The sequence below is a fragment of the Heterocephalus glaber genome, unplaced genomic scaffold (assembly GCF_053883595.1).
Source record: "Heterocephalus glaber isolate CG9 unplaced genomic scaffold, H.glaber_assembly_v1.0 deba00001600, whole genome shotgun sequence".
Taxonomy (NCBI): Eukaryota; Metazoa; Chordata; class Mammalia; order Rodentia; family Bathyergidae; genus Heterocephalus; species Heterocephalus glaber.
This window is the reverse complement of record NW_028258372.1, coordinates 2621044-2634780: the sequence shown is the minus strand read 5'-3', so window position 1 is coordinate 2634780 and position 13737 is coordinate 2621044. Positions and strand designations below refer to the sequence as shown.

The 13737-nt window shown below is 37.9% G+C and overlaps 1 protein-coding gene across 1 annotated transcript in view; it reads right to left on the bottom strand.

Annotated features, from left to right (window-relative positions):
• The window catches only part of Ints7 (integrator complex subunit 7), an 85825-nt gene that overhangs the window by 49799 nt on the left and 22289 nt on the right, over positions 1–13737 (bottom strand). The window contains exons 5-7 of the mRNA XM_087194253.1: positions 11664–11710; positions 8021–8220; positions 7502–7624 (exon numbers count right to left, since the gene is read on the bottom strand). Of these exons, the coding sequence (XP_087050379.1) occupies positions 7502–7624; positions 8021–8220; positions 11664–11710 (370 nt within the window). The remainder of the gene's footprint in view (positions 1–7501; positions 7625–8020; positions 8221–11663; positions 11711–13737) is intronic.

The window sequence follows — 13737 nt, the reverse complement described above, 5'->3', positions numbered from 1 at the left end:
GAGGCCATACTCTTAAGTGAAATAAGTAGGACACACATCTGTAAATACCAAATAGTTTCTCTAGTGTGAGAAACTGAGAGTGTAAATAAGAATTAAAAGGATGAAGAACTAATAATTGATACTTTGAAATAGGAAAAGGTCCAAAGGGGTAGGGGTGGTGGGAGGAGATAGGGAAAGGAAAGAATGGAAAGGAAAAAGTATGAGAAAAGAAAAAAAAAATGGAAACGAAGTCTATGTAAATAGGGAAGGGTGGAGGGGTGAAAGGCACACAGGTAATGGGGAAAAAATAAGAACCAAGATACATCATGTACAGGTACAAGCACCCAATGATAAATGTAAACATATTATAGACCTCAAATGTACCAATAAAAGAATTTAAGAAAAAATAAAAAAGAAGGAAAAAAAGGAAAGCAATTTGACAGTTATGTGGTCAAGCTGAAATGAAATACACACACTGTAGAAGTCAGAAATTTCATTCCAAGTCTACACTCTGAAGAAATTCTTGCACACGTGCACCAGGAGAGAAATAAAAGAATCCTCAACACCACTGTCGGCAAGGCGCCATGTTGGAAATAACCATCAGGAGCAAATGAACCAGCATATTCATATACTGGGATTCGATAAAGCTGTCATAGGGAAGAAAATTCAACTACATGGCTGAGTCTCTGTATTTTTTTATACACGATCTGTCTCAAAAGAAAAAAAATGAGGAGTAACAGTACTCCTCATTGATCTTTATAAAAAACTTAAGTTGGGTTTTGTACACAAATTCCTTTAAATAACTAAAATAATCTGATACACTCTCAGAAAGACCGAAGCAGAAAAATCACTAGGTAAGGGAACAGAGGACAGAATTTCTTTTATTAATGCTTTAAGTTTTTTTTAAAATTTAATTTTATTGGTACATTTTAGGTATACAATATAATGACATTCATCATTGGAAATTTGCACCTCTACATAATCTCTCTTGGTTCTTACTTTTTCCCCCTTCCCCTGCCTTCCCTTCAACCCCTCCGATCCTCCCTATTTACAAAGACTTTGCTTCCACTGTTTCATTTTCTCATATTAATTCTATTCCCTTCTTTCCTTTCTCCTACCCCTCCCACTTCCCCTTCCCTTTTGCCCCTTTTCTTCCTATTTCACATTATCTATTATAACTTTTAGTCCGTATTCACACTTTAATTCTCACACTAGAGAAACTATTTGGTATTTACACATGTATGTCCTATTTATTTCACTTAAGAGTATTGCCTCAATGTGCACCCATTTAGCTATAAATATCTTTAATTTCTCATATTTTATGGCTGAGTATTACTCCATTTTATTTAAAAAAACACATATTCTTTATCCAGTCTCTAGTTGATGGTCAATCGGGCTGCTTTAAAGTTTTAGCTATCACAAACTGTGCTGCTATGAACATGGGTGCACATATATCACTGTGGTATGATTCTTTTAATTCTTTGGGGAAGATACCCAGCAGGGGAATAGCTGGGTCAAATGGCACTTCCAGTCTTAGTTCTTTGAGGTATCTCCATACAGATTTCCATAGTGGTTGCACCAGTCTACACTCCCACCAGCAGTGGAGCAGTGTTCCTCTTTCCCCACAGTCCCGCCAGCACTTGTTATTGGTTGATTTCATTAACAGCAGCTATTCTTTTTTTTTTTTTTTTTTTTTTTGATAGCAGCCACTCTTTCTGGGGTGAGGTGGAATCTCAGCGTTGTTTTCATTTGCATCTCTCAAATGACCAGTGAGTTTGAACATTTTTTTTGATATGTTTATTTCCTATTTCTACTTCTTTGTCTGAGAAATGTCTGTTCATTTTAGATGTCCATTTTTGGATTGAGTCTTTAAATTTGGGAGGTCTGAGTTTTTTAAGTTCTTTATAGATTCTAGATAGTAGACCTCTGTCTGAGGAACAGCAGGTGAAAATCCCACAGTGTGGGTTGTCTCTTCACACTGTTGGTGGTTTCTTGTTGTGCAGAAGCTTTTTAATAAGAAGAATCTCACTTGTTGATTGTTTGTGCTAGTTCACGGGCAACTGAGGTTTTGTTCATAAAATCTTTTCCTACATGAATGTCTTCAAGAGTTCTACCTAACCTCTGTTCCAGCCGGTTTAGTGTTTCTGTTTTAGTATTTAGATCTTTAATCCATTTTGATTTTAGCTTAGTGCATGATAAGAGATATAGGTCTAGTTTTAATCTTTGGCAAGTTGAAACCCAATTTTTCCAGCACCGTTTATTAAAGAGGCTATCTTTCCTCCACTGAGGGTGTTTGGTTCCTTTGTCAAAAGTGAGGTGGCTGAGTGTGTTTGGAGTTTTTTTGCATCCTCTAATCTGTTCCACTGGTCCTCAGGTTTGTTTCTTTGCCAGTAACATGCTGTTTTTATCATAGTAGCTTTGTAGTATAGTTTCAAGTTGGGGGTTGTGATACCCCCTGCCATGTCTCTGTTACCTAGAATTGCTTTTGCTATTCTGGGTCTCTTCTTGTTCTAAATGAATTTTTGGATTGTTTTCTCAAGGTCCATGAAGTACGCTGCTGGGATTTCAACTGGGATGGCATTGAATCTATATAGCAGTTTTGGAAGTATGGCCATTTTCACTATATTAATCCTTCCTACCCAGGAGCAGGGGATGTCTGTCCATTTTCTGATATCATCCTCAATCTCTCTTTTCAGAGTGCAATTGTTTTCAGAGAAGAGGTCTTTGATTTCTTTAGTTAGGTTGATTCCTAGGTATTTCAGCTTTTTGGAAGCTATTGTGAAAGGAATTGCTTGCCCTATTTCTCTCTCAGTGAGTCTGCTGTTTGTGTAGAGGAAAACTACTGACTTTTATGTGTTGACCTTGTAATCCAGATACTTTACTGAATTTGGTTATTAAGTCTAGAAGAGTTTTGGTGCAGTTCTTGGGGTCTTCTATATACAGTATCATGTAATCTACAAATAATGACAACCTGACTTCTTCAATTCCTATCTTTATTCCTTTTATTTCTTTCTCTTGTCTAATTGCCATGGCTAATGTTTCCAAAACTATATTGAACAGGAGTGGTGATAGTGAACATCCTTGTCTTGTTTCTGATTTTAGGGTGAAACTTTTCACTTTTTGATCATTTAGTACGAAATTAGCCATTGGTTTTTCATAGATGGCTTTTTTCAGATTAAGGTAGAGACTGTCTATTCCAGTTTTTTGTAGGGTTGTTATCATAAATGCCTGTTGGATTTTGTCAAATGCTTTTTTTGCATCTACTGAGATGATCTTATGGTTTTTGTCCTTGGCTCTACTGATGTAGTGTATTACACTGATTGATTTGCATATGTTGAACCATCCCTGCATCCCTGGGATGAATCCCACTTGGTCAGGGTGCATGATCTTCTTAATGACCTTCTGCATTCTATTTGCCAGTATCTTATTAAGGACTTTTGCATCTATGTTCATTAGTGAGATTGGCCTATAGTTCTATTTCTGGTTGGGTCTTTCTCTGCTTTGGGAATCAAGGTGATGCTTGCATTCAGGAATGAATTTGGGAGTGATGCTTCGCTTTGAATTTCACTGAAGAGTTTAAACAGTAGTGGCAGTAGTTCCTCTCTAAATGTCTTGTAGAATTCAGTGGTGAAGCCATCAGGACCAGGGCTTTTCTTAGTTGGTAAGTTTTTAGTTACGTTTTCAATTTCACTGATTGCTATTGTGTTGTTTAGAATTTTTAGGTCTTTTTCATTCAACTTTGGTAATTCATATGTATCTAGGAATCTGCCCATTTCTTCTATGTTTTCCATCTTATGGGACTATAGGTTCTGGAAGTAGGTATTGATGATCCTCTGGATTTCTGCTGGGTCTGTTGTAATTTCACCCTTTTCATTCCTAATTGCATGGATTTGGGCCTTTTCTTTTCTTTTCCTGACAAGGTTGGCTAAAGGTTTATCAATTTTGTTGATTCTTTCCAAGAACCAACTCTTGGCTTCATTGATTTTTTTGTATCGTTCTCTTAAATCTCCATTGCATTGATTTCTGCTCTGATCTTTCTAATGTCCTCCCTTGTATGAGCTTTGGGGTTGTCCTGCTCTTCCTTTTCTAGAAGCTTGAGGTTCAGCATCAGATTGTTTAATTGGGCTCACTCTGTTTTCCTAATATGAGTATTTACTGGTATGAATTTCCCTCGTAAGACTGCTTTTATTGTGTCCCACAGATTCTGATATGTTGTACTGTCATTGTCACTTAATTGTAGGAACTGTCTGATTTCTTCTTTAATTTCCTCTGTGACCCATTGGTTATTCAGAAGTGTGCTGTTCAATTTCCATGTGTTTATGAAATTTTTGTGATTTCTTTTGCTATTGATCTCCAATCTCATTGCACTATGGTCTGATAATATACAGGGGATAACTTCAATTCCTTTGGACTTACTTAAAACATGTTCCATGAGTGAGTATGTGGTATGTTTTGGAGAATGATGCATGTGCAGCTGAAAAAAATGTGTATTCTTATTTTGAGGGGTGGAACACCCTATAAACATGTTAAGTTCATTTGTTCAAGAGTTTGATTGAGTTCTAGTATTTTCTTGCTTATTTTTTGTCTAGTTGATCTATTTGTGATAGTGGGGTATTGAGGTCCCCCACTACTACTGTATTAGTGCTTATATGGTATTTCATGTCCATTAGTATTTGTTTTGTATAGTTGGGCACACTAGTGTTTGGTGCATAAATATTTATGACTGTCATCTCTTCCTTTTGAATTGTTCTGTTTACAAGGATGTAGTGTCCTTCTTTGTCTCTCTTAATCAGTGTTGGTTTGAAATCTACTTGATCTGCAAAGAGTATAGCTACTCTTGCTTTTTTGGGGGTTCCTGTTGCATGGAATATTGTTTTCCACCCTTTAACTTTCAGTCTATGAGTTTCTTTTTGAATTAAGTGTGTTTCTTGTATGCAGCATATCATTGGATCTTGCTTCTTGACCAATTCTGCCAGTCTATTTCTTTTGATTGGTGAATTGAGACCATTAACATTGATGGTTATAACTCATACAGACTGACTTATCATTGTCATGACTTTTCCTTTCTGTTGGATTCTCCCCCTTGGTGTTTTAACTTCTTGTTTTGCCTGACAGACACATTCTGCTGGGGTTCCTGGGGTTGTGATACTCATTGTCTTTTCCTAGGATATTGTCTAAAATTTTTTGGAGTGCTGGTTTGGTATTCATGTAGTTCCTAAAGTGCTCTTTGTCATGAAAGTATCTTATTTCTCCATCCATTTTGAAAGATAGTTTTGCAGGGTACATCAATCTAGGTTGGAGGCTGTTTTCTTTTAGGGCTTGGAATACGTCACTCCATGCTCTTCTTGCCTTGAGGGTTTGCACTGAGAAGTCTGCTGTGATTCTGATGGGCTTTCCTTTGTATGTGATTTGTTTCTTTTCTCTAACTGTAGAATTTTGTTCTTCTGTTGGGTTTCTGGAATCTTAACAATTATATGCCTCTGTGTCCTTTTTTTTTTTTGATCCAGGCTACTTGAAGTCCTATATGCCTCACTTATCTGTATGTCAAGTTCTTTTCCCCTGCTTGGGAAGTTTTCTGCCATCACTTCTGTGAACAGATTTTTTATGTTGTCTGCACGCTCTCCTGTTTCTTCATTGACTCCAATCAGTCTTATGTTATTCTTCTTTGCATCGTCTAGCAGCTGCTGGATTGATTTTTCGTGGTCCTTTACAATTTTAAAGAAATTTTTCTTTTCCTGGTTACTAATTGCAACCTTATCTTCTCTATCTGAAATTCTGTGAAATCTCACACTGGCTCATTGTGCTGCGTAGACTTTCAATGGAGTTTTTAATCTCCTGGAAATCCGTTTGCATCTGTTTTATGGATTCCAGTTATTTCCTATGTTGGGATTCCATCATGTTCCTCAGCTCCTCTATTTTTTTATCTGTGTCCTCTCTAGATTTATTAATCATGTCTTGCACTATGGGCACAATCTCTGTTGTTATCTGAGAAATTATTTCTGATTTCATTTTTTCCAGATCCTCTTTTGTTGTCAGTTCAAGGAGTCCAGGTGGTTGAGTATCAGAGTGTTCTATCTCCTTTCCCTTTGGGGTTGCTGTAGGTGATCTGGAAGTCTGGTTTTGAGGCTTGTTTACATGTCTTCTCATTTTGACCAGGAGTGGGGGGTGGGGGGGTGGAAGGTGGTGCTGCTAGCACCTGCGCAGCTCACCTTCTCTGCACTGGGAGCAGTGCTACCAGTTTGGAGAGGTTTCAGCCCATAATCAGCCAACTCCAAGGCAGGGATGACAAATAGGCATGGCAGAGCAGAAACAACATGGCACACACAAGGCATAAAGGTAACAAGAGCGCTATCAAGTTTTCTTAAGAAGCTCTCTTAAACATATTAAATCTCTCTGAACCCTAACTGCTTACTTATCAATTAAATGTAAATATTAACTGCCCTTATCTCTTGTGATATTTGTTACTATCAAATTGTAATATAGTAAAACACATTTAGAATATGTCAAACAAAAATAATGAGACATCGCTGCTTAATTTTCATAACATGAAATTCAAAGTCTGTCTTTCGTTTCTTTTCCTGTTTTTTTCTTTGTTGTTTTTTTTTTTTTGAGATCGGGTCTTGCTATTTAGTTCAGCCTGGCCTCAAACTGCAAGTGATCCTCCTGCCTCAGTTTCTCAAGTGGTAGTATTATTGGCATGAACCAACACAATGATTTTAATATATTACAGCCTCAATGCTGCCAAGAGACAAAAATTAAATCCATGAAAATAAAGGTCAACTTCTAACAATCTTTCACTTTAAATAGCATTATTTAGAAAATAATGTTCAATCACTTCTCGGCCTTGTGGCGAAGATCAAGTGTAAAAAATAGTGTTCATCTGTTTGTTACCAGTAATGCGTAAACAAATAGGGTTATATTTTGAGAAAATTAAAAACAGGAATTTAAGCTGTAAAAGATGTCCCCTCAATAGCCTGGAGTGAGATCTGCTCTTGTGTTTATGAAAGAAAACTCAAGAATGTCTTTTAACGTCTGTGACCCCAGCACTCAGGAGGCTGAGGCAGGACTTTTGAGTGGAAGGCCAACCTGGGGTACAGAGTAAGATCCCATCTCAATCCATGAAAAGGAGAAATACACTTTGCCATGTTACTCCCCCAGCCTCTCCTCTATACAAAATCATAGTTGGCACCTAAGTTGTTCTCCCTAAATGGACTAAAGGAGATGAATAAAATAACTTACTGGAGCTTTGAATTAGCTTCAGTGCAGCTACAGGAAAATTAACAAGAAATTGAGAAGCAAGCCCATTCACTAAAACAAACAAACATTGAAAGACAAGTTTATCTATTTTGCCACTGATAAAATGACTTCTGGTGCAACATTAATAATGCTCTTAGACATATTTCATATTCGACCATTTAGAAGATGACAGATGAAAATGTGATGCCAAACAACTTACTATGATTTATTATTCATGTTATATTATTTTTCTATATAAAATATTAATGGTCAAAGTCCCACATACCTGAATATTCTCCCTACTCCAAGTGTGCGGTGTTTTACTGGCAAGTAATTTCAGATCTTGAATAGCAAGTCTCTTCACTGCTTTCCTGGGATCATCCTTCAAATACTGTAACAGCAGCTGAATCTACAAAGCATTTAGGTTACTCCATAAACAATACTCACTGAAATTATCATTAAGGATGCAGTGCTGTCAGTAAACTTTCAGATTTGTGATAGGATCCCTTCAAATCAGAGCCCTGTCACTTATTAGCTATGTGTCCATGTTTGAACCTCTTTCTCCCTGTGTGTAAAATACCACTTAACTGCCCTTAGCAGAATCTCAATCGCTTCTTTACTGAAAGCTTCACATCCTCCTACAGATTCCTTCAGGGCTCCCAAGAAAATAAAGAAGGAAAAGGAAATTCAAGTGATTGGTCTTTACTGGAGAAAAGGATCTTAATGTTACCAAAATGTATGGATTAATTTCTTATTTTTTATCATATAGTTAATACTCAAAGTCACCGAAGAAAACTCAAGTTACCTGCTTGGGTGTATCAACCAAAGATGAGGCTGCGAGCAGAGTGAAAGTGTGCAAAGAAACGATCACCATCTTGGTGGAAGGGTAGGAGGTGACGAGCTGCTGCAGGAGCTGACGTGCACTGGAAGCCAGGATGGCGTCATGGTGCATGTGCTGCAGGATGGGGATCAGCTTCAGCTTCAAGTCCACTGGGGTAGCTAAGCCTAAGCACAGGAAGACTTCTCAGAGGTTTCTGGTCATCATTCTCAGTTACAGTTCAGATTAAAGGATCTGATTCAATCAGCAAACATCCCCTTAAAAACAAGTCGTATACTAACACGTTCTCATGTTCATAACATTAACGATTATACTAGAACTAATCAGTAAGTTCAACCGAGCTTTCCAAAGTATTTACATTAGTATAAAACTACATGTTGTTGGCAGAAAATCCCATAGAATGACACAGTGGAAAGCAGTTACATTTGCTTCCTATTTCTTCTTATATTTAAAAAAATCACACGGAAGTATGCATGTGCAATATATATACAAAGTCCGCCAAAAACGTATACATCAGGAAAAGAAAGCGTGTATAAATATTTTAATACTAAATTTACTGAGACATCATGAGATTAAAACAAGTTACCTTTGGCCTCTACAAGAGGTGTTCAAAGTGGTGGCCATTAGCTTCCAGACATTCCTTAGTATGGCAAACCGCTGAAGCGTGGATACATTTTTTTGGCAGACTCTGTACACACACACACACACACACACACACACACTCAATGGGTACAGTCTGATTATACGAACAATTATTTTCTTCAATAGCTTAATCAAGATCAAGGTAGAAACAGACTGTCTAGAATGGCACTGATGCTCTCTGAGCTTTATCTCCCTTTACAGCTGGAACTCCATGAGGATTAACCCTAACGCATCTTTTCTTGTCAACACTGGAGTTAAAAAAAAAAAAAATCTTTTTCTTTTATGGCATGACTTTGTGGTAATAGAGAACAAAAATTTCTCAATCGTAACATACTATAAACATGCCAAAAGCCAATTTATACTCTGCAGATCACTGAATTCGTAGTGTGGCTGCTGGTATGAATGGAAGACAGCATTTCAATGTGCAATGCAGACTCCTATCCACAAGCTACCTTGCTATTTGGCCTCTCTTTGGGTTTGGCCAAAGCAGAGAACCTCAGCAAGAGGAGGGAAGAAGACTGAGGCCAGTTTTACCGTCTGGTGTCTTCTCTGCGGGGTCACACGATGGTCATGTTGTTACTATTTTGATTCGTAGGGTGCTGAATGCATTTGACACTGATGACTATTAGGTCCTTGAAACTCCCAGTGGCTTCTGCTTTTGCACTCTTTTCCTGGTTTCTGCTCTCTCCCTCTAGCCATTCCTTCTTAATCTCCTTCAGGATCTCCTCTCCTGTCTATAGTTTAATTTCTGGTGTTCCTTTGAATTGGTAATAAATTCTCCATCTCACTCTTTTTACTTTCTCGGTGATCAACTAAGTGCTATGGACTGCTGCCCACCTCCTCCACACCCCGAACTTCAGATGCACACATTCCACGGCCTGCTGCACACCTCCAGCAGGATGTACCAGAAGCGCTTTATACCTAACAGAGTCGAAAGGGAACTTCTGATCTTTACCCCCAAACTGCTCCTCCAAAAATGACCCGACCTCAGTAAATGAGAACTCCATGAGCACAGCCCTCCAACTTTGGAGTCTTTTTTCATTTCCTCCCTCCTTCTTCCACATCCAAGTTCCAAAATTATAAGTAAATTTTGTTGGTTCTAAAATACATTGCAAATCTGTCTTCCCACTTGTCATCATATTGATCCATCCTCACCATCTCTTGACTGAATTATTCAGTCCCCACGTATTCTCCCTACTTAGGCCCTTTTCTATGGCAGCCTTCTGTCTCATATCCCTCTTTTCTCCATAAGTCCACTGTCAATCCAGCAGAGGGATTCTTTGTCACTGTTTTCAGACATCTTAATAAAGCTTTACAGTGATTCAGAAAAGTAGTTTAAAATTAAACATCAGATACACTCTTCCAAAAACTGCTCTTATATTTCCATATCTTAGGTTTCCATCTTCCTTCACCCCACCCACATCCTGCATTTTCTTCCTGCTCTCACTTCCTATTTCTTGTTCTTTTATGTATTTATTTTGAACATAAATGTTTTTGTTGTTGTTGTTCCAATGCTGTAGACTGAACCCGGGACCTCATGCATGCCAGGCAGACACTATCACTAAATAACATCTCAGGCCTACTTATTTTAAAATAAAACTCAAATAATAATAAAGCAATGAGTTTAAGTACAGATTAATGAATTTCTACATCTGTGTAAGCCCATATAATCACCACTCAGATACACCAAGCACTCTAGCCCCCACATTAACCTGCCCACACCTTCATAAATGGTTCCTTTCTTAACATCTCCCGGACTTATCCTAATTCAAGTATGTCACCTGCCTCCTGATGTGGTCTTGTCTAATACAGTAGGTATTTCATAAAAGCCTGCTCAATGAATGAGTGATGCTTTTTCCTATAATCAAGACAATCTGCAGGAATGCCTTCTTGCAGTAGAAGAAAAAAATGACAAATGAATAAGGGAGAACAAGATAAAGCTCAATCATATTATGTGAATCTTTAAGTGATTTTTTAAATTTATGCAAAGCGAGCAAATTGTCTTTACTTCTAGGTTGAAAGAATTTAAATGCATGCAGAATATAACTACTCTACAGAAATTCATGTCTTAGGGCTAGGGATTTAGCTCAGTGGTTCTGCCACCTGCCTCGAAAGTGCAAGGTCCAGAGCTCGATCGCCAGTACCAAAAAAAAAAAATTCATGTCTTAGAAAAGGACGATAACACAGTGATTAAACATGTGGGCTTCAAAGCCAAACTGCTACTGATTAGCTGGGTGATGGGACTAATGGCTGAGCTTCACTGTGGCTCTACTTCCTCTGTGGTAAAATGGATCTAACAGCATTTCCTACCAGGGATGCCAAGCTGCACAATTCACAGGAATGCCATTTATAACAACACAAAGAAAGTGGTGTTCTCTAGAAGTGTGCAATGCTGTAGCCCCAGAGTTGCCTTTAACAAATGTTATAAAGATAAACAGGATTAATACACATAAAGCATTGCTTAGTAGGTAGAATTGGGAAAGCAGGGCTTTGTAGACTATGGAAGGAATTTGGATTTGATTCTAGAAACAATGGAAGGCACTGGAGGGACAACAGCAGAAAGTCCCGAGCTCCTAATGACACCAACCTCCCCAGTCACAGTGTTCCTCCAGTCTGGCATGGCCCACTCCTCTCCTTCTTGTCTCTTTTCATCAGAAGGAAGTGACACATGTAAGACAGACAAGTGCACCTCCCACCTGCCCTCTATTCCTGGGATTTTCTCTCCTTTTTATCTCACATTTTCTCCATAGCACCTGAAGTGTCATATCGTATCTGTGTACTCCACCCCGACTATGTGAAAGCAAGAGCTTTATCCTGGCAGATGGGAGATGTTTAATAAATATTACTCAAATGAACAATGACTAGCACAGTGATAGCACAGCGACTAGCACAAGTACTTAATAAATGTTAGCAATGATTATTAATATTAATCTTAGTCAGTTCATATTACCAAACAAACCATACATACCTTGAATCATTTCACTGATTTTGTTACAGATTCCTACAGCAAAATCCCTATGGAAAGAGAGAACAGTAAAAACTTTAAAAACCAAAAAAATTAAATTTGCTTAAGTTTTCTAAGGAGCTGACACAGAACACAGAACACAACTGGCATAGGAGAAATGCAATACCCCAGATTATAACTAATATTCCAAAGGTCAGGTGCTTAGGAGCCCTGATTTGAGAATGCTTTGGAGTTATCACTCAGTGACATCGTCTGAAAGAATCAAGGTCACCATTACCAAATATGTTTTAAGATATACTTTAAGAAAAGTTTTTAACATGTAAGCTATGATTACATAAGCAATAAAATCAATTCTAACATTATGAATTTTAGAAAAAGAGTAGGTATGAAGTAGCAAAAGTGCAGTAGGAAATATGGACAGAATCTTATGAAAAGCCAAACTAAAGTTAGCCATGTTTTAAATATGAGATACTTGTATTTTCCAAGGTACTTTTGATTTTATCATAGTATAGAAATATCACCTGATTTGAAAAGGTTAATGACATAAATACTTGAGATAAAATATTATATACTGTGGAAGGAATGATAGAGATAATATGATAAAATGGCTTATTTAGCCATAAGTGATATATAAGACATGAAATAGTTCCCTTTTGTAGCTCAATGGAAGTCTAAATATATTTTCTACCATTAAGATATCATCTGCTATTTCAATTTGTTTGTCTCACAAGTGAACAGTGGGGGGCCGGGGATTTAGCTCAGTGGCTCCAGCGCCTGCCTCACGAGCACAAGGTCCTGAGTTCCATCCCCGGTACCAAAAAAACAGAACAAACAAACAAGTGAACAGTGGGGTTTTCTATAGGCTACATAATGTATTCACTTTTCTCAACAACTAAGGCAATGCATGCTTTGTTTTCTTATTTCATTCTTTGCAGCTCCGGGGCTAGAACCCTAGGGCTTTGTGCATGCTAGATAGGTACTCTGCCCCTCAGCTACATCCCCAGTTCTTAGAAAATTCTAAGGTAGTGGATTTAGGGTATAGCATTCTCTGAAATTAATTCACTTTCCTTTCAATTCCTCTGCTGTGCTTTATTGCCTTAGATTTTATCTATTATAACATCTGTAGCCTCATTATCAACCAATACATCATTATTTTGAAATCCTGAAGTTTTTCTCCTATTCACTAGGAAACATATCAAGTACGCTCTGCCTTGCTTTGCAATTGAAATTTGAAAAATTTCCACAATTACATAATTTTGCTTCAGAATTTAGCAGCATTTCATTTTAAAGCCAAATAAAGTATATCTGCAGTCTTTTTCTTATACTTAAGGTGAATTTTGGTTTGAGTGATCAGAAGACTTGTTTTTTCAGCCCAAAGCTATATTACCTAAATCTAGAGATACCAAAAGAGATGAAACTGACATATCAGAGACTTCTCTAACTCAGAAAAGGGATGAATCTATTCTAAATAAAATTGCAAAACTATAAAGAAGAAAACCAAAAATATGACCAAAGCTGTTCCTTGGCTTTATAGATACCAATAACGTAACCTACTGTGCTTTATACAACACAATATTTTCAAATATAGTATGGCACCAATTAAGCTGGGGCTTCATCTTAAGACTTAATGTAGAATTAAACAGGACTAAGGATTCTAACTCTGGATGTGATGCACCCTTACTCTGGTGGCAGCAGGAATTGAACCCGGGGTGCTCTACCAATCAGTACTCGCCTTGCTCCTTTTTTGTTCTGAGGCAGGGTCTTGCAGAGTTGCCCAAACTGGCCTTGAACTTGCCATCTTGCTGCGATGTGCATAACTGGATTACAGGTGTATGCTACTTAACTCAGCTATGATGTGGTCTTCAAAAGCAAAAATTACTGACTACGGCTTTTCAAACTAGAAATGACCACAGATGAGTAATTCTAGCACACTGGCTGGAGAAGCACATGCTGGCTGGGAGACACAACACGTGACCATGCTGACTTGCCGTGAAAGTCAGTGAAAAGCACTGATCAGCAATGCAGCACCTGTCCGAGTTTGGCTGCACATATGAAGGACGATCAGCAGCCCATCTGC